The sequence below is a fragment of the Theropithecus gelada genome, chromosome 7a, assembly GCF_003255815.1.
Source record: "Theropithecus gelada isolate Dixy chromosome 7a, Tgel_1.0, whole genome shotgun sequence".
Taxonomy (NCBI): domain Eukaryota; kingdom Metazoa; phylum Chordata; class Mammalia; order Primates; family Cercopithecidae; genus Theropithecus; species Theropithecus gelada.
The window spans coordinates 27007595-27033467 of record NC_037674.1 but is presented as its reverse complement, the minus strand read 5'-3'; the positions used below and the strand labels follow the sequence as shown (position 1 = coordinate 27033467).

General features: G+C 41.0%; 2 protein-coding genes across 6 annotated transcripts in view; one reads left to right on the top strand and one right to left on the bottom strand.

The window, feature by feature from the left end:
* The window catches only part of LYSMD2 (LysM domain containing 2), a 28661-nt gene extending 22456 nt beyond the window's left edge, over positions 1-6205 (top strand). For all 4 annotated transcript variants that reach the window (XM_025390212.1, XM_025390211.1, XM_025390213.1 and 1 more), the window contains exons 2-3: positions 4220-4551; positions 5621-6205. In XM_025390212.1, coding sequence (XP_025245997.1) covers positions 4220-4551; positions 5621-5663 — 375 coding nt within the window. In that variant the 3' untranslated portion in view covers positions 5664-6205. The remainder of the gene's footprint in view (positions 1-4219; positions 4552-5620) is intronic.
* Positions 6206-8240: 2035 nt separating this feature from the next.
* SCG3 (secretogranin III) overlaps positions 8241-25873 on the bottom strand; it is a 39601-nt gene continuing 21968 nt past the window's right edge. For both annotated transcript variants that reach the window (XM_025390587.1, XM_025390588.1), the window contains 2 exons: positions 16135-16215; positions 8241-9809 (listed from right to left, as the gene is read on the bottom strand). In XM_025390587.1, coding sequence (XP_025246372.1) covers positions 9691-9809; positions 16135-16215 — 200 coding nt within the window. In that variant the 3' untranslated portion in view covers positions 8241-9690. The remainder of the gene's footprint in view (positions 9810-16134; positions 16216-25873) is intronic.

Sequence of the window (25873 nt, the reverse complement as noted above, 5' to 3'; positions counted from 1 at the left end):
TTCCTTAGCTTGGCACCCAAGGCCCTGCCTGGTTGGAAGTTTGCTTATTACGCCCTACACTTTAGCCACGTGATTTTTTTCCTGCTCTGGGGCATTTGCTGCTCCTTTTTCTAGATGGAATGCTTTTATTCCTGGCTCTTTGCATGTCTGATTTCATATTTCTTCATGGGTGACAGAGTTTAGAGCCTACACATTTGGCCTAAGCCATAGCTTGTAAAGAACAGGTTAAGATTTTCATTACCTTTTGAAAAACCTATTCAAAGTCTTTTGTGACACCTCAAAGCAGTGACAATATATTATGGTATTCATCTGGGCTTATCCATGTGAAATTTTCCCTATATAGTCTTATTTTGGGGCAGAAACCATTTTTTTTTGAGATGGAGTCTCACTCTGTCACCCAAGGTAGAGTACAATGGCACAATCTTGGCTTACTGCAACCTCCGCCTCCCAGGTTCAAGCGATTCTTCTGCCTCAGCCTCCCTAGTGACTGGGATTACAGGCACCTGCCATTATGCCCAGCTAATTTTTGCATTTTTAGTAAAGATGGGGTTTCACCATGTTGGCTAGGCTGGTCTTGAACTCCTGACCTCAGGTGATCCACCTGCCTCGGCCTCCCAAAGTGCTGGGATTACAGTAGTGAGCCACCATGCTTGGCTGAGAAACAATATTTTGTGGGAGAAAATTTCTACCTTCTTCCTTCTCATTTGCTGATTACATGTTAGAATCTGCCCTTACCTGATGCTTTCTTACTTTTAATTAAATTTAATGATAATAATTGCTGACACTTTTGAGTACTTCTTGTGTGCCGTGTGTGTGTGTGTGTGTGTGTGTGTGTGTGTATGTATTCCTGGAGTACAATGGTGTGATCTCGGCTCAGTGCAACGTCTGCCTCCTGGATTCAAGTGATTCTCATGCCTCAGGCTCCCAAGTAGCTGGAATTACAGGCATGCACCACCATGCCCGGCTGATTTTTTTTTTTTTTTTAAATAGAGATGAGGTTTTGCTGTATTGGTCAGGCTGGTCTCAAACTCCTGACCTTGGCCTGCCAAAGTGCTGGGATTACAGGCATGAGCCTCTGCACTCAGCCCATATGTCATTCTAAATACTTTACATGAATTAATTCATTTAATATTCACAATGATATAGGGAGATGAAGGAACTATTACTATCCTTACTTTACTGATAGTAAACAGACAGGGAATGGTTAGAAAATGGGAAAGCCAGGATGTGAACCCAGAAAGTATGGCCCCTGAAACCTTGCTTCTGAGTACTATCCTGTATTAAACTCAAGACTCAAATCTGCCCCTGTCCTTAGATTGGTTCCCACCTTGATGCTAACTGTGTCTGGATATCCCTGGTGTCCTTGACTCTGGCATCTCATGTATCATCTTAGAGTCTAGACCATAAAGGTCCACATACATCTTAAATGCTTACTAATGACATTGAGATGAAGACAGTAAAGCCCCTGACTTCAGGAAGCTTGTGGACCAGTTATAGTGAGTCACTTATGCAGCAGTATGTACAGAAGCCAGGGGAGCCTTGCCCTTCACTGCTTATGGACTCCCTGACTGCACACAGCCTCTGACTCAGTCACCTTGTCTAGTCCTCTGTAGGCCCCTTGCTTGGCCTTGATGGCCCATTGTGCTCCATATGATAGATGTATCTGTCAGCATCCCAGCAGAATACAGATAACACTCTCAGAGGATGTGGCCGAAGAGAATTTAATGAAGGGACATTCACTGAGTGTGAGCATGGTTGAGGGAACCAATAAGGGAAGGTGAAGCACCCAGAGACTAGCAATAGTAGGGAGACATTACCCCTAGGCCTGAAGGGCCAAGGGAACACTGGCAAGATCTGGAGCCTTGGATCTGGGACTCCTGATAGGAACTCTCACCAGAGAGGAATGCAGCCACTGGTTATGGTAAGGTCGTTCTGCTGCTGTTGGAAAACCAACTGGAATTCCAAGGACAAGGAGGCCTGGGTAATGCAGTTCTTAAAAAGTCAGCCTCCTAGGGTTTAGAACAAGTCCAAGAAGAGTGGGGAATGGATTGGGAGGGGAGAGTGGGTTTGAAAGGAGAGTAAGCAGCCCAACAGACAACTTACTACCCATTTCTGATTACTTCATTTTCCGTGCCCACTCCTTTGACCTGTGTTAAGTCATTCATCCATCCATCCATCCATCTGTCCATCCATCCATCCATCCATCCTGAGCACTTAGTGCATATGAGATCTGTGTCAGACCAGGAAGCCTATAGCAATAACCAGTTCTTGCCCTGAAAGAATTCATAGTGTACTCTTGCAGTTCCTAGCTCTGCTCAGCAGTTTGGATCCTGGTGTTCCCATCTGTTTCTGTCTTCCATCGTTATTCCCAGGAAGCAATGACTATCAGCAATCATAGTCCCCTTCTGATAAGCATTTCAAAGGGCACTGTATCAGCAAGAGCTCTTTCAGCTACAAGTGACAGACAACCTAACTCAAATTGGCCTAAACAAAAAACAAACTCCAAGTGGAGTTTAGTGGCTCTTGGAAGTGAGCACGTTCTGTCTTCAGGCTGTGATCCAGAAGTCCAAATGCTCACTTCTAAGGTAGCTGTAGCATCAGATTCCACAAGGTGCCAGGATGACTGCCAGCATCTCCAGCCTATCTCCCTCTGGCAGAAAACAGTAGAGATCGCTCCCCTCTACCGCCCTGCAGAAGTCTCTTTGCATGTCTGAATGATTCTGTCATGGGCCTGTGATCTATCACGAAAGCCTGTGATGCTCCACAGGGCAGGAATGAGTCATATGTTCACTCTGGAGCCAAGGGAGGGCTTAGTGTCATTGGAAGCCTATGCACTAAGAGAGAGGGAGCAGTTGGATGCTTGGGGGCAAGATCTAGGGGCCCTAAAGGTGAAATAGCATATACCTGAACCTGCTATGGGCAGAGTGTCCAAGTTATTAACCCTCTCAAACCTGAACTAGACCAGATATACTTTGGATTTTTAGTTTTTAATTTTGTCTCTAAAAGGCACCCACCCATGTTTATGTTCTCTTTCTCCTTAAACTAGAAACTAGAACACAAAAGACCATCCTTTTTAAAAATCTCATTCCTTTAATGGAGTACCTTTAGAAGAAAAAAGAAAGCTTTACATGTATGATTTGCATGGAATCAACTTATAACAAAGCAGGAAGAACAGGGTCCACTTAGTTGACTGTTGGTTTTGCAGGTTTTTTGAAGTAGAAATACAATTTTTTTTGTTTTTACTCAGAATTCATTTGGCATTAAAGGCTCCCCATAATGTGGTTTCATTAGTTGTGCACTTTAATCCAGATGTTGTGTGGACTTTGGAGTCAGACAAAAATCCCAGTTTAAACGTTTAAAGAGCCGTATGTGCTTGGTCAAATCTACCATCTCTTTTGTGTTTTGATTTCTTCATTGGAAAATGGAGAGTAGTAAGTACCATCCACTGCCAGATACTCTAATCACTACTTTCTCTCTCTCTTTCCATATAGATATATATGGGGATATATGTATAGAATGTACATATATTTGTATCTATTCTCTCATATATATATCTCATATATCTTTTTTGATATATACATATCAAATATATATTTGATATATACATATATATTTCATATATATATATCTGTGATCTCATGTATATAGATATATATCTCCTCGATGTGAGTGGGTATATAAGCTCTCATTTAATCCTTGCAATAACCCTGCGAAAAGTAGATGGTTCCTGTCTTACACATGAGGAGAAAGGATCAATGAGATAAGTAACAAGCTCATGTTCATACAGTAACTGTATTTACTAAGCACAGTTCTAGAGACATGGGAAGCACTCCATAAGTAAAACAGCAGCCATGGTAAGTTTTTAAAAAATCAGATAATAGAAATGTTAAAACAAGAATGGAATTTATTAAGTGCTAAATATTTTACATTTTTAAACTTCCGAGATTTAAGTCCACTGATATTAAAAGCTGCCTTGTAGTAGAAATAGTATAGTGGGGAAAAATTAGTCTGTCCTTTTTTAAAATCGGGAAACAATTTTCCAACATCTCTTGAAATAACTGGAGATATCTGGGAAGGTTACCGAACCTGAATGAAGAGTCTCAGATCCCAAGAAAGCATTGTGTACATTTTGCTTATGAATATTGGTAGTTGTTATATAATAAACCTTACTCGTTGACTTGGTCATATGTAACTCTGTGTTTCCTTTTTTATGTTTTAGATGGAGCAGATTAAAAGGGCCAATAAACTGTTTACCAATGACTGTATATTTCTGAAGAAAACTTTGAACATCCCAGTTATATCAGAGAAGCCTTTGTTGTTTAATGGACTTAACTCCATTGATTCTCCAGAAAATGAAATTGTTGGTAACAGTTTTTCTCAGGAAGAGGAGCCAGTGGTGGCCGGGGAAGACCTCCCTCCTCCCAGTCCTCAAGAATCTGATGTTCAGCCTGTGCAACCTGAGGAAGTATCAGCCAGAGATTTCCTGCAGAGACTTGACTTGCAGATTAAGTTATCAACACAGGCAGCCAAGAAGCTAAAAGAAGAGAGCAGGTAAGAATACCCTGGTACAAACGTCAAAGTCTAAAGAAATCACTATTAAGATGTCCTTGCTGGGCCAAATCTTTCTTGTCTCTCTCTCTTCTTTTCTTTCTTGCCTTTCCTGTTTTTTTTTTTTCTTTAAAAACTGCATTTTAGTTCTAGAAAGGCATTTTTAGTATGTAAACTCTAAACAGAGCTGCTGCCTGCTGCACAAGGCTTTATCTGTTGCAGCGTTGTTATCTGTTATTTACTATAAAAAGTTTGCTTCTTTTCTTTAATAGCATCACTGTCCAGCTAGCAATTCTGGATAGCAGCAAAGTAAAAGCGTCTCTCTCATTGACACGTTCAAGAGAAGCAGTGTCATAGAAAATACTTGTAAAATATTGATCTTTATAAAACTTGTCAAAGACATTGTCTGTTATTTGTTACTGAGTATTTCCTACGTAAGATCTCATGCAAGCTTTTTTCTTTGTTTTTAAAATTTGATATTAGGACAAACTTTTCTCTCTCTTATAGGAATTGGTTTCCTGTTTTCTTTATGATTTGATTTCAGAAAAGTACAATCTACTGTTTCCTTTTTTGCTGTGGTTACTGGGAAGCTTGCAACTAAAATTGATACCTGGGTTCAACTCCTATAATATTTCTTATGATTAATACATTGGTTTCCTTCTCCTTTCCTTAGTCCTGATTTTTTTATTTCTATTTTTTTCATCTTATTATATATATGCCCTTTATTGTTGGTACCTTAAATCCTTTTGAGAAAGAGGTGAAATATAGAAAACATAAATATAAATATGAATATAATTTAGTATAGATTTAAAATATATTTAAATGTAATATAGACAAATATAAATACATGAATGATATTATTTATTCTCATAACTGAGATACGAATAAAATGGAGATAGTAAGGTATGTCTTAAGTATTGGCATTTCATACAATTTTCTAGGCATGCACAATATTCTAAATTGATATATTCTTTCTTTGGCAAGTGGATATTAAATTGTATAATAAGTTTATGTTTTAGGTTTCTGAATACAGTTCTAAACACTGATTTATGCTGTATTTATTTTCTTTCAGAGATGAAGAAAGTCCCTATGCAACTTCCCTCTATCACAGTTAGGTGATTTGGGGGCATAACTCTAACCAAAATTAAGATATGTTTGGACCTTAAAGAATCCAACAACTGAAGATTCAAAAACATCCCTTCTGGATTCCTATAGTGTCCATCTTAAAATCATAACTAGGTAGTTCTACCTGCTGCAATTGCACTGAAGTGATTAGTTTCCTCTGGCTTTCTATAATTTTAAGTCTTTATTATGGCATGATGGCAAGGTTGTATCCTAAAGCTCATCACTTTTGTAGGTGGTGTTAGTTTTTAGACTAGCTTTTATAAATACTAATTGACATAAAGCATCAAAGACTATTTATATATTTAGGCTAAAAATAATGTTTATCTCCTTATGCAATCCTGATCATGTGAAAATATGGTTGCTGTTTAAGTGATGCTGAATTTGCTGTGTGTTTATAACTTAAGTGCTATATATATATTTCGATATGTCTTACGTATTCTCTATTAATATAAAGAACCAAATTTTGTCCGCTATTTTGTAACAATAAACTACAAAGCCTGAATGAGAAAATAAACTATGTTTTTAAACTTGAGTCTTCATTTTTTTAACAAATGAGAAAATAAAATTGACTTTTAAATTATATATTTAAATGGTGACAGCTCCTTCTTCACTTTAATGGTTTTTATTATTATAAATGCAATTTTGAAAAAAGTGTTACTAATCTAAAAGCAAATCAATTACAATTACTGGTAATCTTGGCATTTTCATTGACCTAATGTGATTCAGATATGGTGAAAACATGGAATAAATCAAAAGAACAAATAAATAATACCATAATCTGACATTATATTGCAGAATTCTAGTTTAGATTTCATTGCTAAGTTACTTTATGAGTGTTTGGTAGTCCTGTACTTATTTAAATTGACTTTTATTCTCATAATTTAATTGGTCTTTATTATATGTATAGATTACAGTAGTACACTTTAAGCAATATATCATTTATAATTAAATATTGTTTTGGTCTCAATTTCTGTTCAACTGTTAGATTAAATAAATCTTTAGGCTTCCACAAAAAATCCCCATATCTACCCCATCCCAGCATAGCAAAAATACTTTCACTTTCTTCTTTTTGTTATTTTTTCTCCTGTCTCTTTCTTTTATCTTCCCTTGTTTTCTTTCCCTCATTGTGCTTCTCCAGCTCATCCATTAAGCAAGAAACAAGTGCCCTTAGGTGTTAATGCATCAGAGCTTGCAGAATTAGAACTGCATATATCCAACCCCTGAGGCTGACCAACTGCTGCATCAATGGGAAACAGTAGCTGTCAGCCCTTGTCTTGCTGATTTTTTTGTTTGTTCCTAACATACATAATCCCTGTGTCTTGTCTTTTTTTTCTCACATTATAGGATCTTTGAAATAGGGTACCCTCTTGAACATGCTTTGCTGTTTTCTTGTATTCACTACCTGAACTGTGGGGAGTTAGTTGGATGAAGAGAGACCTAAATGAAAAAAAATAAGAGGAGAAAAACAGGTATGCGTGTAAGAAAAGGTTCAAACAAACATCTGTGGTGGCCTAGGAACCATTAAAAATGTAGAGTTATCATGCCATTTAACATAAAATGTTCTGAAATTTGAGAGTAATCCAAAAGACGTAACAGCTCAAATTTGAAATTAAGACCACAATCTCAAAAACATTTTTTTTCTGAGTATTTTATTCTTGCCTAAGGTCTCTCTTAGCATTCTCTAGCCAAAACGTTGGTCGTCTTCAAGTTATTAGTAACTTGGAATTCTTTGTGGCCACAGTTAAACTATTCTGGACTGAGTACTTTAGTCCCTACCTTGCACATAGAATCGCTGGAGTGGGCTAAGAGACAAGAAACTTAGGTTCTATCCCAACGTTACCATTTCTTGGCTGCATGAGCTGGAGCATATCCTGTGCTTTTGTTCCCTTTGTGAACCAGTTTCCTCTTTCATAAAACCGGACTGATGATCTTCCTTTTGTTTTGGTTATGGATAGGAGCTAATGAATGCCAATGTGCTTTGAGAACCATAGTAAACTCCCTAAGTACGTTTCTTATTTTTAAAAATACTGCTTATTTAGATTCTTTATAGAAAAGTGAATGGATAAAATGCTTTAGCCAGCGCCAGTTTATTGTCTGATGCACACGCAGCCTGTTTGGGTATGGCTGAATCGGAGTCAGTCATGTTATCAAAGATGACTTATGGAAACAGTCTGATTCACTGTGTTTTGGCAAGTGTTATTTGGACAAAGGTGTTTTTAGTTCCCTGTCCCCACTCACAGATGGGTACTGGCTTCTCTAGAACATACTGAGTTTAGTTCGTGTGTGTGTGTGTGTCAGGCTTTGGCTTTTGTTTGTTTTTGCAACTCTCTGGAGAGGATGGGAGAAGAAAACAGCTTTCCCCCACAGTCCCCACCAAAAGGTGGGGTACCAGGTAGTGGCATTCAGGACAGCAATGCAGGTGTCAAAGACTGTTTGAAACAGTGACAGCTAATGTGTCCAGAGTTGGTTCCTGCCAGTGGGTTTGTGGTCTTGCTGACTTCAAGAATGGAGCCACGGACCTTTGCAGTGAGTGTTATAGTTCTTAAAGATGGCACTGACCCAAAGAGTGAGCGGTAGCAAGGTTTATTTTGAAGAGCGAAGGGACAAAGCTTCCACAGCGTGAAAGGGGACCAGAACAGGTTGCCGCTGCTGGCTGGGGTGACCAGCTTTTATTCCCTTATTTGTCCCCTCCCATGTTCCCTTTTTGCCCTATCAGAGTGCCCCTTTTTCAATCCTCCCTGCGATTGGCTACTTTTAGAATCCTGCTGATTAGTGCATTTTACAGAGTGCTGATTGGTGTATTTTACAAACCTCTTGCTAGCTACAGAGCACTGATTGGTGTGTTTTACAGAGCACCGATTGGTGCGTTTTACAATCCTCTTGTAAGACAGGAAAGTTCTCCTAGGCCCCACTCGACCCAGGAAGTCCGGCTGGCTTCACTCTAATACACAAAGCATTATGTTATTTTTACAATTTGAAGTAAATATATAGAAAAATATGTATGTAATTAATTTACACCGAGTAATACATTTTCAAAGCATTCTCTGGTTTGGGAACATTACTTATTAACATTTCAAGAGGACCTTAAGCCACTGTATGTTTCCAGGGCTGTGTTTGTGGTGGGGGCTGAGTTGCAGGGACCTGAAGTTCATTAACCTTTTCCTCCAGGGAAGCTGCTCTACCAGCTTTGGATCACAAGGAAGGAATGATTTTTATCTCAATTTCTACCCTACTGCCTGGCCCTTTGCTCTCTGTTGGGAAACCTTGGCTTGGATCTAATCCAGTTTAGATAACTGAGATGTGGCATACATTTTTACCTTGCTTTATGCAGTGTTTATGACCTCATTTGTCTTCTTAGAGAGTGCATAAATATCTCTATAAGCAAACTTAAGTCTGAAAAGTCACTAATAGGAAGTGTTAAGAGCAGGGCGAAATTGTCAGTAAATCCAGCAAATCCTATACCCATTTACCTGGATCCTTTTTATGTCACTGGGCCTAATAAAAAGCCAGCTAAAAAGCAGCCAAAAAAGCAGATAGCTCCTCCAAAGCTACAAGACTTTGAGAAAACGTGAATTTACTTCAACTCCCCAAAGGGAACTGCTAGTGGAAACGACATCCTGTAATAGACATACTCTGCAAGGTGCTTTGGTAGCTGGCATACCTTGAAAACAGAACCCACTTAATTCTTCAGGGAGTGCTTGTGTGGATGAGACAGTGAGTTTTAAGGTCAGTCCATTAGAGGCTTTTTCAAAGCAACATATTCTGATTATAAAATATAAGTCTATGAGGAAATAAGGATTCTGTATACAAAATCTCAGCTTACATACAACTTTACTTTCAGATAGTTTTTACAGGAAGAAAGCTATGTTTTAACCACTTGTAAAAGGTTAACTACTGTAAATTCAGCACTTTCTAATAACCCTTGGGTCAAAAAATTTTAGTCACAGAATTAGAAGTGTTTTAAGCTATATTATGTTTTCTGAAACAGTTGAAAGACTCCTGGATCTTTTGCCATTTTTACAGGCTGCTATAAATGCGCTTAATGGCCTCAGCTTCTTCCTTGTCAAGGATGCCTTTCTCCACATAAGCATCAGCTTGTTGGTTGATGAAATCTCTCATCTTCGAAAGGTCATAATCTGGAAAATATTATTACAGCATCATGAACAAAGATCAGGAAAGGCCAATCCCATTACAGTGATTACCATTAACTGAGAAGCATTTTATATGATAACACAATTACCATTCTCCATTTTTCACATTGGGAGACATTTTAATTCGTGGCATTTGTGCAGTACTTTGCGGTATAAAATAATGTTTACATGTATTATCTGCTCTTCATCACAACCCTGTGAGATGTTCAGGTGAGTCATACCATTCCCATTTGACCAAACAGGAAATAGGCTCACGACCAGGGCTTTGCAAACTTTAATGTTTATACCAAACACCTGGGGCTATTGGGAAACAGCAGAGTCATATTCAGTAGGTCTGGGGTGAGGATCCAGGTTATGCATTTTAAACAGCTGTCAGGTGATACCGATGCTGTTGGTCCAGAAACCACACTTGGGGGTTAAGTGCCTTGTTCAAGGTCACATAGGTAGTAAAAGTTATGATCAGAACCAGGTGTTCTGACTTCCTGACTTACACTAGGTTTAAGTCCCTGTTGATGTGACAAACCACTTTTTTTTTCAAATTAAGAGTTACTTTATTTCATGCTATTTGAATTGTATGCAAGGAGCAAAAAGCCAAACTGTAAACTCTTTTTGGTTCCTCTGTCCTACTTAAACAAACAAACAAAATCTGTATAAATTGTCAAGACACCCACCAAAAATAAAGATTTCCAGGTAAGAAGGCTGCCTATGACACCTTGCTGAAAGTTTTAAAAACCCCCATTTTCTCTTGATCCTTTAAATATTAAGCAATTATAGCTATAAATAACTAGAGAGAACCCTGCTTTCTGTTCATTGGTAAAGAGGAGAGAAAGGGGAGAGTGGGTATAAAAGGGTGGTTTAGCAGCCACCCTTAGCGAGCCTGAATGTAATCTGAGCCTGGGTCACTTGGGTGTCCTTAAGCTCCTATGAGAAAGGAAAATGAACCACGAAGGACCTCTCTACAATCACTAAGTGAGTGAGGCTTAGACAGGGCTTATTTCCTCTCCGGCAAGCAGGACATCTGCTCCCTGTTAGGGGACAGCCATGAGGATTGAAGGAGAAATCCCAGCACTGAGCACTTTACAGCCATCACCTTAATTGCTCCCCACAAAACCCCATGAGGTTGTACCCTATGACATCTTTCTTTCTTTCTCTTTCCTTCCTTCCTTCCTTCCTTCCTTCCTTCCTTCCTTCCTTCCTTCCTTCCTTCCTTCCTTCCTTCCTCCTTCCTTCCTTCCTTCCTTCCTTCCTTCCTTCCTTCCTTCCTTCCTTCCTTCCTTCCTTCCTTCCTTCTTTCTTTCTTTCTTTCTTTCTTTCTTTCTTTCTTTCTTTCTTTCTTTCTTTCTTTTCTTTCTATCCATCATCTAACTATCTATCTACATTTGTGTCCATGATTCCTGGCTTATAACTCTCATAGCCCTTGTTTCAGCCCTTTGTCATAATGTTGGGGCACTCTGGGCCTGAGAAGAAGGCCTCAGGAAGCAGATTCTTTCTCTGACCTGCCCTCCTTTCACCCGGCCAAGGCAGGACTCTAATCTGATTGTGGGTTATAAGACCCTTGATCCATAGAGGGTCCTGCCCTGTACCCTGGAGGAAGGAATGCTGCACAGAGAGGTCAAGAAGAATCTAAAGAGACAGGCCTTACTGGGTTTAGACCATGCCCTTTCTGTCCAATCACATTCCTACATGGTTGCCAATCATGCCTATCCAATGAAGTCTCCATGAAAGGCCCAAGAGGACAGGGTTCAGGGGCTTCCAGATAGGTGAACACGTGGAGGCTGATGGGAAGGTGAACAAAAACTCATTCACATGCCGGAAGGTTAGTGCACCCCAGCTCCACAAGGATGGAAGCTCCTGCACTCTGGACTCTTCCAGACCTTGCCCTGTGTATCTCTTCATCTGGTTGTTTATTTGTATCCTTTAAAATATCCTTTTAGTAAGCCAGTAAATGCATTTCACTGAATTCTAGCAATCTTTTTCTTCTTTTTTTAGACAGGGTCTCACTCTTTTACCCAGGGTGGATGCAGTGGTATGATCATGGCTCACTGCAGCCTTGGACTTCTGGGCTCAAATGATCCTCCTGCCTCAGCCTCCTGAGTAGCTTGGGACTACAAGCGTGCACCACCACACCTAGATAATTCTTTTTTTTTTTTTTTTGAGATGGAGTCTCGCTCTGTCGCCAAGGCTGGAGTGCAGTGGCGCTCTCGGCTCACTGCAAGCTCTGCCTCCCGGGTTCACTCCATTCTCCTGCCTCAGCCTCCCAAGCAGTTGAGACTACATGCACATGCCACCATGCCCAGCTAATATTTGTATTTTTAGTAGAGAGAGAGGTTCACCATATTGGCCAGGATGGTCTCAAACTCCTGGCCTCGTGATCCACCTGCCTCGGCCTCCCAAAGTGCTGAGATTACAGGTGTGAGCCACTGCACCTGGCCCACCTGGCGAATTTTTTTTTTTTTTTTTTTTTTTTGAGACGGAGTCTTGCTCTGTGGCCCAGGCTGGAGTGCAGTGGCCGGATCTCAGCTCACTGCAAGCTCCGCCTCCTGGGTTTACGCCATTCTCCTGCCTCAGCCTCCCGAGTAGCTGGGACTACAGGTGCCCGCCACCTCGCCCGGCTAGTTTTTTGTATTTTTTTTTTTTAGTAGAGATGGGGTTTCACCGTGTTAGCCAGGATGGTCTCGATCTCCTGACCTCGTGATCTGCCCGTCTCGGCCTCCCAAAGTGCTGGGATTACAGGCTTGAGCCACTGCGCCCGGCCAGAATTTTTAAATTTTCTGTGGAGATGGGGTCTCGCTATGTTGACCAGGCTGGTCTCAAACTCCTGGCCTCCAGTGATCCTCCCACCTTGGCCTCCCAAAGTGCTGGGATTACAGGTGTGAGCCACCACACCAGACCCACTCTAGCAAATTAACTGAACCCTAAGAGGAGGCTGTGGAAACCGAAACTTGCAGCCAGTCAGCCAGCTGTTCCAGAGGCCTGGACATGCAACTGGTGGGAAGGAGGGGGCACTCCTTTGGGACTGCGCCCTCACCCTGTGATGTCTGAGGCTGTCTCTAGGTAGATAGTGTTGGAATTGAATTGGCGGACACCCAGCTGGTGTCGGCTGCAGAATTGATTGCTTGCTTGGTGGTGGGGAGAAAACCCCACACATTTGGTCACAGAAGTCTTCTGTGTTGATTGTTGCGTTGAGTGAGAGAATAGGAAAAAGCATGTTGAGGGTTGTTTTTTTGATACTCATGGGTAAGCATTAGTATCTTCATTTCAGAGATGAAGAAACAGAAAAGAGGGGGTAGGTCACTTGTTCAGGTAGTGGTAGAGTCAGGTTCTGAATGCTGGTCATTGATTGACCATTCCATAGCCTTGCAGTACTGACTATAAAACATCTAACAGGTACAGAGCAAATGTTCAATAAATGCTCCCTTTTGTTTTTGTTTTTCACTTTTCCCATTCTCTCAGGCATGAAGTAGAGAACGAAGCTGAACATACATTTTGTGGGCACTGCACCTAAGGCGATGATTCCTTTATTCCTGACCCCTAAGGCACAAAGGGCACTTCTTGTTCATTACTGGTTCATTAATGCTGGCTCTGCAGAATAGGCTGCAGTGTCAACATCTTTAATGGAATAAAAGGCAGACTCCCAGCTGGGCGCGGTGGCTCACGCCTGTAATCCCACCGCTTTGGGAGGCCGAGGCAGGCGGATCACTAGGTCAGGAGATCGAGACCATCCTGGCTAACACGGTGAAACACCGTCTCTACTAAAAATACAAAAAATTAGCCGGGCGTGGTGGCGGGCGCCTGTAGTCCCAGCTACTCGGGAGGCCGAGGCAGGAGAATGGCGTGAACCCGGGAGGCGGAGCTTGCAGTGAGCCAAGATGGCGCCACTGCACTCCAGCCTGGGCGACAGAGGGAGACTCCGTCTCAAAAAAAAAAAAAAAAAAAAAAAAAAGGCAGACTCCCAAAGACATATGTGAAGAGGTCCAGTGATTTGAATGGACAAACAGGCAAATATTTTGCTTTCTTTTGAAAAGGAAAAATTGTATGTTTATGGCATGGCTATTACTATGTGCAGTGGGAAAACCGGCATAGTGCAGAGGAAAGGCCCTTTGGTCTAATGCCAACTCTGCCCTAGCTGGGTGTTAGGAGACATAAGCTAGTAGCCATCCTGCTAACCTTAAAGGAAGTTTTAAGGTTGTAAGGCTCAAAGGAGAGAAGGGCTGTGATTCACTTTTTAAAAGCATATTTTTTCAAGGCTACATAAGATTTTCTCATTATCCTCACTATCACATCACATGGATCCTCCCTTTCCTGGGTTTGAGAAGGGGGTTCAGGTCACCCAGTCCCTTACCAAACAAAGGGTGGCAACGATGGTTAAGAAAGGTCAGAGCTAATAGTAATTCTACTTGCTTATACAGCTGCAGCCACTGCATAGCCCTAGGACCTAGATCCCCCACAGGCTTTGAGAGATGACCCCAAGTCAAGCAGAGCACATATGAGAGCAGTGGAGAAAGAGTTTCTGTCTTGAAGAGAGCATACTGCATATTTCCCGGAGACAAAAGGGAGCATCGAACCCAATGCTATTATTCTGAAGTTTGCTAACAGAGCCTTCCATATGCAAGCACCAGAGTTCCATGCTTCACCAGGTTGGTCATTTCTGGAATGGGAACGCTGAATTGCAAGATGTTGTTGATTATGACCAGGAGTCTGATTCGTATGCTAATCAGTGAAAACAGTAACAAATACTCCAAATTGATGTACCATACGATTTACCATGGCTTTGGAATGTATTTTGGTACACAGTGTATTACAATGATTCTAAGATGAACATTTTAATTTTAAAGTCTTTGCAGTCATTGATGGTATGTTGTAATTTAATCGCACATAAAACAATGGTGCATTTTTAATCAATGACAGATTTGATGAAATACAGTTCATGTCAATTTTAGTATAACTGACAGCCTGGAAATTCAAATCATTTTGAACCAAATAAAGTATGCATGAATATCGATAATTATTGCCATCACACTCAGCTTAGAAGACCCAAGCTAAGAGGGTGCTGAAAATACCTCTTTCTCCCTCTGTTCCCAGAATTTCTGATTTAGTGGTGCTGCAGCACAACCTGGGCAGTGGGATATTTAAGAAGTTCCCCAGGTGATTTGGATGCACTTTAAAGTTTGAGAAGCATTACTTGTTTCTTTGGAAGGCATCACTTTGCAACTGCTCTGGCCAGATACCTGGGAATCATATCAGAATCCTCCTTCTCCATATAGCTCTCGAGTTCCTCCCTTCCTTTTTATTTCCTCTGTTGTCCCCTGGTTTACAGCCCCATATTTCTGCTCCAGATCTCTGTCTTGCCTCCTTATCGCTCTCCTGCCTTCTGGGGTCTTATTTTTTCAATCTGTAGTCACACTGCTGCCAGATGGATTTCTCAGTTCTTAACCGAATTAGGCCCCAATTTAGGCTCTCTTGGCTAAAACCAACCTCCTCTAAAGGGTGCACAAACCTCTTCCTGACATGGCCTCTGCCCACTTCCCAACCCTGTCTGCTGCTCTTCTCCACAAACATCCAGTGTTCCTGGGGACATGAATGGCCAGTTCCTAGAACAACCCCTCTCCTTGGTCCCTTTATGTCTTGGTACCTAGTGTTCCCTCTGCCTCCATCTCTCCTCACTTGGCAGATTCATTCTTAACTTTCCAGGAAGGGCTTTCTTGTGGCCCTTCTCTCAACTGTCTCTGTCCTAGTATGAAGATCCACCCCATCTTCTCGCCTCCTTGGCAGTAACACACCTATCCATGACATCACGGAGCAGGACCAACCATAGCTCTAATGACGCTGTGCACTCCTCGGGCGGGGCATCTCTGGCACTTAGAACGGGGCCTGGTTCTGTGTTTGCTTTACATAAGTGAGTGACTGCTTTTGTGACTGCAGGGTGCATGAAATATGTACTCAGAAAATGCCTTTGTTTAAAATACTTCAAGAAAGGGGGGCTAAATAAAACAAGACTGGCAGCATTTGATAATTATTGAAGAAGGGTGCTGGAGACACAAGGATCCATTATAGTATTAGTTCTACGTTCACTTGACATTTTTCATAATAAAATGTAAAACAAAAGAAAACGTCTTTGCTTGAAAGGCTAATTTGAATAATAAGAGAAATGGAGGTTCTGTTCCCCTCTGCATCTGAGAGGTGACTTCAGTCTTTTTTGGGCTCTGTGGGGAGACTTTGGCACAGTCAATTTGATTGTGGGAATTTTTATATAGAAAGACCCCCTGACAAATGGGTGAAGTTTGCAATGTACAACCACACCCGGTCCTACCTTCTTTATTTCCTTTTTTGTCATGTTTCTTCAACCATTCAATATTTTTTCTGATGGCTTCCAAATAGGCTTCTGTTTTTCCTGAAAGAGGTAAGAGAACGAAATCAAACACTCAGAAAATATCACTACATCTCATTTTAGAGACCACACTTATGTTCAAAACCACAAATATTAGACGTATGCAGCACTTGCAAGGTTGTTTCCCTAACTAGGCAATGTACATATTTGCATGTGCATATGTGTGTTTGTGTGTTGAGGGGTTTAGGTCAAGGAGAGCAGGTGGGGATGAGGTTCCAGGAGGAAGAATCAAGTTGGTAAGTGTCAAGGGGCATGATTCCCACACACAAATAAATCCACCTTGATGTCCTGGCAGAGAAGAGTTTTGATTCGGTTTACTAGATAGATGGGCCCCTAGATTAGTTCATTTCTGGTTAGGGATGGTTCTTCCAAACTGAGGAGCATCATCAGGCCAAGGACTTGAATGAGAGTGGCAGATACTTAAAGATTCCATCACTTCAGTTAAAAGTCCAAATGTGTGGCTTTATGTAAGCAGCTCTAAGTCTTCTGCCCAATTCTGGCAGGGGACAGGTAAAAACTTAGACAAAGGGGTGACCAGTGCTTCACTTCAAGGTTTGGATGGCAAACTTTAGAACTGGTTCTAATAAAACTCTCCAGGATGTAAACACTGTTCAAAGGGCCTCAAGTGTGGCACAAGAACACCAGGCATCACTCATGCACCTGCTCTGTGATGTCCTTTACCTGCACTTATGTCTGCAAGTGGATATTACCATCCACTGAGAGGTGAGGAATCTGGGGCTCAGAGAGGCGAAGTGAGTAGGCTAAGGCTACACAGGAAATAACTGCTGGCATTTGGACTCTGATCTGCTTAGTTTCCACTACCTGCATTATCTGCAGGATAAGACCTCACCTTCAGACATGGACAGCAATGTTGCTTTGTTCTGTATCAAAGAAATCAGCCATTCTCTTAACCAGGTGAGGCCCGAAAGCTTGAGAGGCCCTAAAGCTTAGGGAGTCAGCACCAAGAAACCAGGTCTCTAGAAAGTACCAGATGGCCTACAAAAAGAGGCTTTCAAAGTCCAGGGCCTCTGCAGAAGCAACAGACGCCGAGCTCAGTGTGGTGACCACCCCATTCTGAGCCGCATCTGAGCCCTGTTACCTCTACTCTACTGCACAGTCTTCTTGGTTGAGCTACCTGTATTGTGTGCTATCATGTGCTGAGGACTGCTTTATGCTCCAAAATGCACTGTCTCATTTATTCTTCACTTTTTGAGGCAGTCCTATTATCATCCCCATTTCACAGATGAAGAAACTGAAGCACAGAGACATAAAGTCATAATCACATGGCTAAAAAGTAGCAGAGCCAGGCTTGAACCTGGGTACCTCCAACTACTGTCCATGTACAATAATACTGCCCTAAGAGTTGACCGTGTTCCAATTGCCCCCACTGTGTTTACCTAAGTGACTTTCTGAGCATCTTTCTTCCTGATCTTGAAGCCTACTCTTGCCTTACCACTGAAGATCTGTGTCATCTGGTTCCCAAAGAAGCACAGAGACTCCTATGCAAAAAGGGGTAAATGGACCAGAAGAGATCCACAATTTTTAGTCCTTAGTTGCTTCAATAGTTGGTGTAGAAACTGCCTTGATTTCAGCAGTCTGGGAGGCTGAGGAGGGAGGACTGCTTGAGGCCAGGAGTTCAAGACCAGCCTGCACAACATTGTGAGACCCTATCTCTACTAATAAATAGATACATAAATAATGATTTTAAAAATGCAGTGTTTTCTGTTTCAAATTAATTCACTTAGATAAGGCATTTTGAGCAAGGAAAGAAATCTAAGTGCAGACCATTTCTAAACAATGCAACTTCATTATTTTAAAGAGTTTAAATCAAATTACTGATCCCCATAGGGCTCGCTTTAATGAATAATTTGTCATTCGCACATTAGGTAGTTAGGACTTCTGAAACTTTTGAGTATGTCTGAAAATAGTCTTGTTCTTTAAATAATTTTAAGCATTTTTTCTACTATCTTCTCTGATATCAATATCATGATGTTAGAGCTTATTTGGGAGAAGGAAAACCACAGCTTGCTCTGTTTAAACACTGCATTAAAAATTCCAAATTAGGAGAGTAAAAACAAATGAAGTTTTCACTATAGTGGGGCAGACATTGCCCACTCTTGTGCCTCCCTCTTCATAACTAGCTAATAGAGCAGCCTTCTACTGATAACGGATGAAATGGGTAGATCAATGCATCACCTTTTTTGATCCTCAGGCATGTTCTACTGTTTCCCTGAAGTTTTCAATAGGATTGAGCTCTAGTTGCTGATGCTGAAGTTTGGTCATTATCACACCTTATATTGGCTTCTTTCCCTTCGTGCTCATGTACCTACCCTGCAGTGGTGCTTCCTGGGGTCACTTCCCAATGAAGCTACTTCACCTCAAATCCTTCTCTTAGTGCATGCCTTGGAGGGAACTCAACATAAGACAGTTTGAAATAGAGGCCTTGACCAGGCTCTGTGGCTCACACCTGTGATCCCTGCACTTTGGGAGGCCGGGGTGGGTGGATGGCTTGAACTCAAGAGTTTGAGACCAGCCTGGACAACATGGAAAAACCCCATGTCTACCAAAAAAAAAAAAAAAAAAAAAAAAAGATTAGCCAGGCGTGCTGGTGTGCATCTGTAGTCCCAGCTATTAGGAGGCTGAGGTGGGAGGAGGACTGCTTAAGCCCAGGAGGTGGAGGTTGCAGTGAGCCAAGATTGCACCACTGCACTCCAGCCTGGGCAACACAGCCAGATTCTGCCTCAAAAGAAAAATAAATTAAAGGTCTCAGCATTATTACATTAGGCTGCTTTCTGTTCAGGAACCCACTACCTATAAAAATGATATGGAATTTTAAACAGTATGTAATGTTTGAAAAGCTATTTTATTCACTATATTGACATTATCAACTCACAATAGAGAATGCGTTTACTATAGCTTAAAGAAAATTGGACTGCAATTCTAGTAAGACTAGTATCTTAGTACCTAACATATGATTAGGACAGTTTCCCTAATTTATAACAGAACACCCTGTCATTCTCATCCTCTTTCATGCTTTATTTTTATCCATCGGAAGGTGACTACTTATCACCTTCTACTGTAGCATATAATTTATTAAGTTTACTGTCTTCCTCCCTTAGAAATATGTTGTTTGCTGATGTACCCTCTTGCCTAGAACAAGGACTGACAGAGAGGAAGCTCTCAAGAAATATTTGTCAATGAGTAAATGGATGAAGGCTTTCTATACAGAAGCCAAATTGCAATTAGAAGATTGCCCAGTGAGGCCGGGCGCGGTGGCTCAAGCCTGTAATCCCAGCACTTTGGGAGGCCGAGGCGGGCGGATCATGAGGCCAGGAGATCAAGACCATCCTGGCTAACACGGTGAAACCCCGTCTCTACTAAAAATACAAGAAAATTAGCCGGGCGAGGTGGCGGGCGCCTGTAGTCCCAGCTACTCGGGAGGCTGAGGCAGGAGAATGGCGTGAACCCGGGGGGTCGGAGCTTGCAGTGAGCCGACATCGCACCACTGCACTCCAGCCTGGGGCACAGAGCAAGACTCTGTCTCAAAAAAAAAAAAAAAAAAAGAAGATTGCCCAGTGAGCATGGAATCCAAACTAGGAAACGACGTCTTAAAAAAACATATAAATGGCATAGATTTATCTCTACCCTTTTTTTTTTAGTGACAATGAATGATTTATTTGAAAGACTTGAAATGTAATGGATTCTAAACTTAAATGACAGCTATATCAGAACATTTAAGACACAAGTGTGATAGGTATACTATATCCATATGTCATTCTTCATAGAATTCTATTAATTAAATATTTTCTCAGTTTATTCATGAAGAAACTAAGGCTCAGAGAGGTTAAATGACATGCCCAAGGCGACATAGCTAAGTGAGGGTCTGATATGGTTGGGTTGTGTCCCCACCCAAATCTCATCTTGAATTGTCGTTCCCATAATCCCCATGTGTCATGGGAGGGACCCAGTAGGAGGTAATTGAATCATGGGGGCGGTTACCCCCATGCTGCTGTTCTTGTAGTAGTGAGTGAGTTCTCACAAGATCAAATGGTTACGTAAGGGGCTTTTCCCCATTTGCTCAGCACTCCTCCTTCCTACCGTCATGTGAAGGAGGATGTGTTTGTTTCCCCTTCCACCATGAGTATAAGTTTCCTGAGGCCTCCTCAGGAACTGTGAGTCAATTAAACCTTTTTCCTTTACAAATTACCCAGTCTCAGGTATGTATTTATTAGCAGCACGAGAGGGAACTAATACAGGGTCAGAGCCTGGTTTTGAACCAAAATTAATATGGAGCCTTTAATGACTGGGGCTGGGTCAAATTCACCTTTTAGACTAGAGAAATTGAGTGCCTGCCATTGTTGTTAAACTGGCTGACAAGGCAGTGGTTCTCAAACTTTGATGCACATTAAAATCACTTAGCGAAAAATTTTAAAGGCCCAGTGTCCAAATTGCTCCTCAGACCAATTAAATCAGAATATCTGGGGCTAGGGACCAAACATTTGTACTTTTTAATGATCCCGAGGTGGTTCCAATGTGCAGCAAAGTTTGGGAACCACTGCCACCAGTTTTAAGACCTCCACACGCTTACAAGAGCCTTGGCAACAATGGGAATCATATCAGGTACTCTTTTGCTCTTGGAGCAAAGCAGCTGGCTCATATTGACTTTTCTCTTTGCAGGAGCTGTAAAGCAAATCTTCTATTTACACAGTATGCACTGAAAACCTTAGGAGAGTCGACTTTGGAAAGCTGGACTATTTTTTTCCTCAATTTATTTCATCTTCCTTTGGAAAAAAAAATAGCTCATGGCTGAGGTAATAGAGCACAAGCCTTAAAACATACGCTGAAGCAGATGGGAAAAGGGCCAGAATCAAGATGCAGCCTTGTTTTTCTGGCTGTTCTGGTTTTTAACACTGTGAGAAAAATATCTTTTCTAAACATGAATTTGTCCTTACTCTGCTATGCTGTCCTGACTGTCTCCCTCTGGAGAAAGTGTATAAATCAATCAGGTTGTCCTATTGCATACTGCATGTACTAAAGACATTAGGTTTTGTAAAAGAGTGTTTATAAAAATTAAAGTTTGATATAATACTTAAAATTATGCCAAGATTACATGACTGCACTTTTGAACTGGATGAAGCAAAGCAACTGATACTGATGCATGGGTGCCGACACAGGCCACAGAGCTGTGAGATTCAAGATTCTGCATAATGATGACATTTTACATGCCCATTAGATGCAGTATGGAAGACTGGAAGAGCACTGGAAGAAGAGTCAGGAAACATGGGTTCAAGGCCAGCTCCACCACTCTGGCCATGAGGTCTTGAGCAAGTCGCTCATCTTCTGGGCCTTGTTTTACTGGTTTGTAAATCAAGGGGTGAATGCTAAAAAGGAGACTCATGATTTGTACATATAGAAAGAAATTCCCTTTTGTTGTCCTTGAAAAATCCATATTGATATATGGCTCTCCCAAGCCGACTTGGGACTTCCTCACCCACTTGCTGACTCCCAGGGGAGAATATTGGACTCCTGATTTTTGGACATTTCTAGCAGAATCCCCGGAGACTTGAAGGGAGGCGTGAATTCTCTCATGTTGCTTAAAAAATAAGTGTATCCACATGAATTAGGCAATTTATTATCAATTTATTAAATAGGCTAACTTTTCTGGCTCCTGTAAAAAAGATATGACGATGATAGGACATTTAAGTGAAAGTTACCTTAGAGATCACCTTTTCCAACCTAATTTTATTGTCCAGCCATAAACTTAAACGATAGCACTGGAGTGAGTTTATGGGTGTTATAACGCTTATCTCATCCCTTGGATGATTAAAAAAAAAAGACTTTCAGTGACCCACAGAACAGATGTGAATGAGTAAACATCCAACTGGCAAAAAGAGCCACACTTAGATTATGAAATAAAGTTTGAAAACAGTTTTCTTTGGTCTTCAGAGAGCAATTTACTTGAAAAGTTAAGCAACTTTATAGATTTGGTTGAAGTTAGAATAAATTATAATTTATTAGAATATCCATAAAAATTTAGGAATAATTATTGAATCAGTCAAACAACTAGACCAACATTGAAAAACACTATTCTTAATGTGGGTCCCTGTGGAAACCGTAGTTTAAATAGTTTAAACTATTTTCAAAGGTGAGTGTATCATTTTTCATCATTGGTAATGAAGTTGGATGTTTTTTACATTAAGCTGGAAATGAGATGCATAGAAACATGCTTTGTAAACTGAAGCATGATATAAATGTAGAGTATTATTATGACTTACATTCCTCACAGGACCCAGTTCATGCTAGGCATGGTTAATAAACGGTTGCTGTGGTTAGATGAGGCTATCACTTCACACACTGCAAGGCCAAAACAGACTCCCCACAGATACTATTGCCAATGTGTTCTGCTTATAATTATTTCCGTAAGTGGTTTTAGCTGGACCATTACCTCATCCTTTATTCTACTCTGTAACGTCCTCCAACTTTCTGTCCTGAAGGGATCCTGTTCTACATATGTCTGGCTCATCAATAAGTGGGATATGTGTGCATGTATGTGGCCTGTGTTGCACTTGCCAGCATATGGGTTAAGGACTATTCTTGGGCCATTTCAAAGCTTGCTTGAGTCCTCAAAGGCAGGAATTGGTTCTTATATTCCTTCTGTAGCTGCTTCCTAGGCACAGCGTTAGGCATGCCATTGGAATAAGTGTTTATTTCTTGCTGAATAACTGTCCCAGAAAACCCAGTCAACCCTGCCTCCACTCAGACGGATGATTTTCTTTTTCTACCTACAGACAATGGGTGTTTTCTCACTGGGTTTCATAACGGAGAAGCAAAATAGCCCTTGAGAAAAATGCAATAAAACAACTACGAACACAAAGATATATGTCGGTATGTCCTTTTGGGGATTAATTACATTTTTTTCTTAGAAATTGTTAGTCCTTGGCTTAAACTTAGTTGGTGTTTTCTAAACTGTATTAGAGTCAGTTGTCCTTATCCCAGAGTAATGGGGTCAAGGGTAACATGAATAAATTACATCTCTGAACAATAGCAGAGGGACTAATTTTAACCCCAAATTCCTGCCTTCTTTTTAATGTTTTAGGAGAGCCATTGCAAAGAATAACCCTAGGCTGGCCGTGTTGGCTCACACCTGCAATCCTAGTACTTTGGTAGGCTGAATGGATTGGATGGATCACCTGATGTCAAGAGTTTGAGACCAGCCTGGCCAACATGGTGAAACCCCATCTCTACTAAAAATACAAAAATTAGCTGGGGGTGGTGGCACATGCCTGTAATCCCAGCTACTTGGGAGGCTGAGGCAGGAGAATCGCTTGAACCTGGACGGTGGCGGTTGCAGTGAGCAGATATCGCACCATTGCACTCCCCCTGCCTGGGCGACAGAGCAAGACTCTGTCTTGGGGGAAAGAAAAAAAAAAAAAAGTAAATGGATAGAGTTTTAGTCTATTCTGTTCCTCTCTCCCCATTACTATCTGATGGAAATCCTAATGAAGAGGGAATTAGTCTCCAAACACTCACATCCTAAATAGGCCATAGTGGACTACTGAGAATCATCTCCTTTATATTCATTTTTTACATAATATTTTCTTAAAAAGAAGCCAAACAGATCTGTCAGCTCACATTCCTACAGCCCTGTGCACAGCGATAGAAGGTGGTGTTTAAAACACTGAGAACGTTACCCCAGCAAGTCAAAGGACGTAGAATGCTGGGTTTCTGTTGAGCCAAGCTGTAATGCTCTATGCTGCCCAGTTCCTGGTTCTCTGTCTCAGGTCACAGGCCACTCTTTTCTTGGTTAGCTACTTTTAAAAATTTACCGTTCATCCTCCACCTCACATCTGTTAGGATAAAAAAAAAAAATCCAGAAATAAAAAATCTAAGCAAGGATATAGAGAAACTGGAACTCTTGCACACTATTGGTAGAAATTTAAAATGGTGCAGCTGCTACAGAAAACAGTATGGTGGTTCCTCAAAAAATTAAAAATAGAATTCGCATATGATCCAGCAATTCCACTTCTGGATATATACCCAAAAGAACTGAACGAAGGAGCTCAAAGAGACATTTGTATACCCATATATATATATCCGTATTACTCACAACAGCCAAGAGGTAGAAGCAGCCCAAGTGTCCACAGACAAATAAATAGATGAAATGTGGCATACACATACAGTGAAGTATTTATTCAGCCTTAAAAAAGGAAGAAAATTCCAACATGGATGAGCATGGAGGACATGATGCTGAGTTACATATGCCAGTTGCAAAAGGAAAAATGTTATATGATTCCACTTATATGAGGTCACTAGAGTAGTCAAATCCATAGAGACAGGAAACAGAATGGTTATTGCCATGGAGTGGGCAGAGCGGGAATGGAAAAGTGTTGTTTAATTGGTACAGAGTTTCGATTTTGCAAGATGAAAAGAGCTCTGGAGATGGATGGTGGTGATGGTATGAAAACAATGTGAATGGCCGGGCGCGGTGGCTCAAGCCTGTAATCCCAGCACTTTGGGAGGCCGAGATGGGCGGATCACGAGGTCAGGAGATCGAGACCATCCTGGCTAACACGTTGAAACCCCATCTCTACTCAAAAAAATACAAAAAACTAGCCGGGCGATGTGGTGGGCGCCTGTAGTCCCAGCTACTCGGGAGGCTGAGGCAGGAGAATGGCGTAAACCCCGGAGGCGGAGCTTGCAGTGAGCTGAGATCCGGCCATTGCACTCCAGCCTGGGCGACAGAGCCAGACTCCGTCTCAAAAAAAAAAAAAAAAAAGAAAAAAGAAAACAATGTGAATGTACTTAGTGCCTCAAAACTGTACAGTTAAAAATAGTTAAGATAGTAAATTTTGTTATGTACATTGTACCACAATTTCAAAAAGATATATATATATATTTTTAAAAAGAGTTTACCACCCATCCAGAGTGACTTAGGGTTAAATGGAAGTATCAAAGCGGCCTGACTGTTCTACAAGGTTCCCAAACATGGCACACATATCATCAGTTCTGCCTACTCTTGCTCAGGACAAACATTATTAATTGATCATTACAGCTTTCTTTCTTCCTGAACCCAGATACAATATCATAAACTTTCACAACATGGGCCACTACCAAGCAACTGGAGTGGACACGTCAGCTATGTCAATGTAGGAAAAAAATATAGGAAAATGTACAATGTAGGAAATGTAAAATGTAGGAAAATATAAAATGTAGGAAAAAATTGTGATGGTCTATGAAATCCATGCTAGAGAAAAGAAGGATACAAAAATATAAAAATGTATAAGATAGGAAAAATCAACACAAACTTGATACATTAAGGAAAAATTATATTTTTCAGCACTGTCTCAAAAAAGTCCCAATAGCTGAAACAGAAGCATCATCTTTTGCCACTATTACCACTCATTTGAACCCGTATAACCCAGGTTTGGGTGTCCAATTCTACAAGTCTTTTCTACAAAAAGGAACCAGAACTCCTTCAAGGAGAATTGATTTCAAGTCTTGGGAAAGGAAAATTCAGAGTGGGTGTAGAATATCCCATTGTTGCTAGCAAGCAAAGACGATGTACTACAAGGACTAAAGAGAAATTTAGGGAGCTCCCACTGCCCAAGCTACACCAATTTAGGCATAAAGTGTTAGCAAAGGTAGTAGTAATATAAAAGGG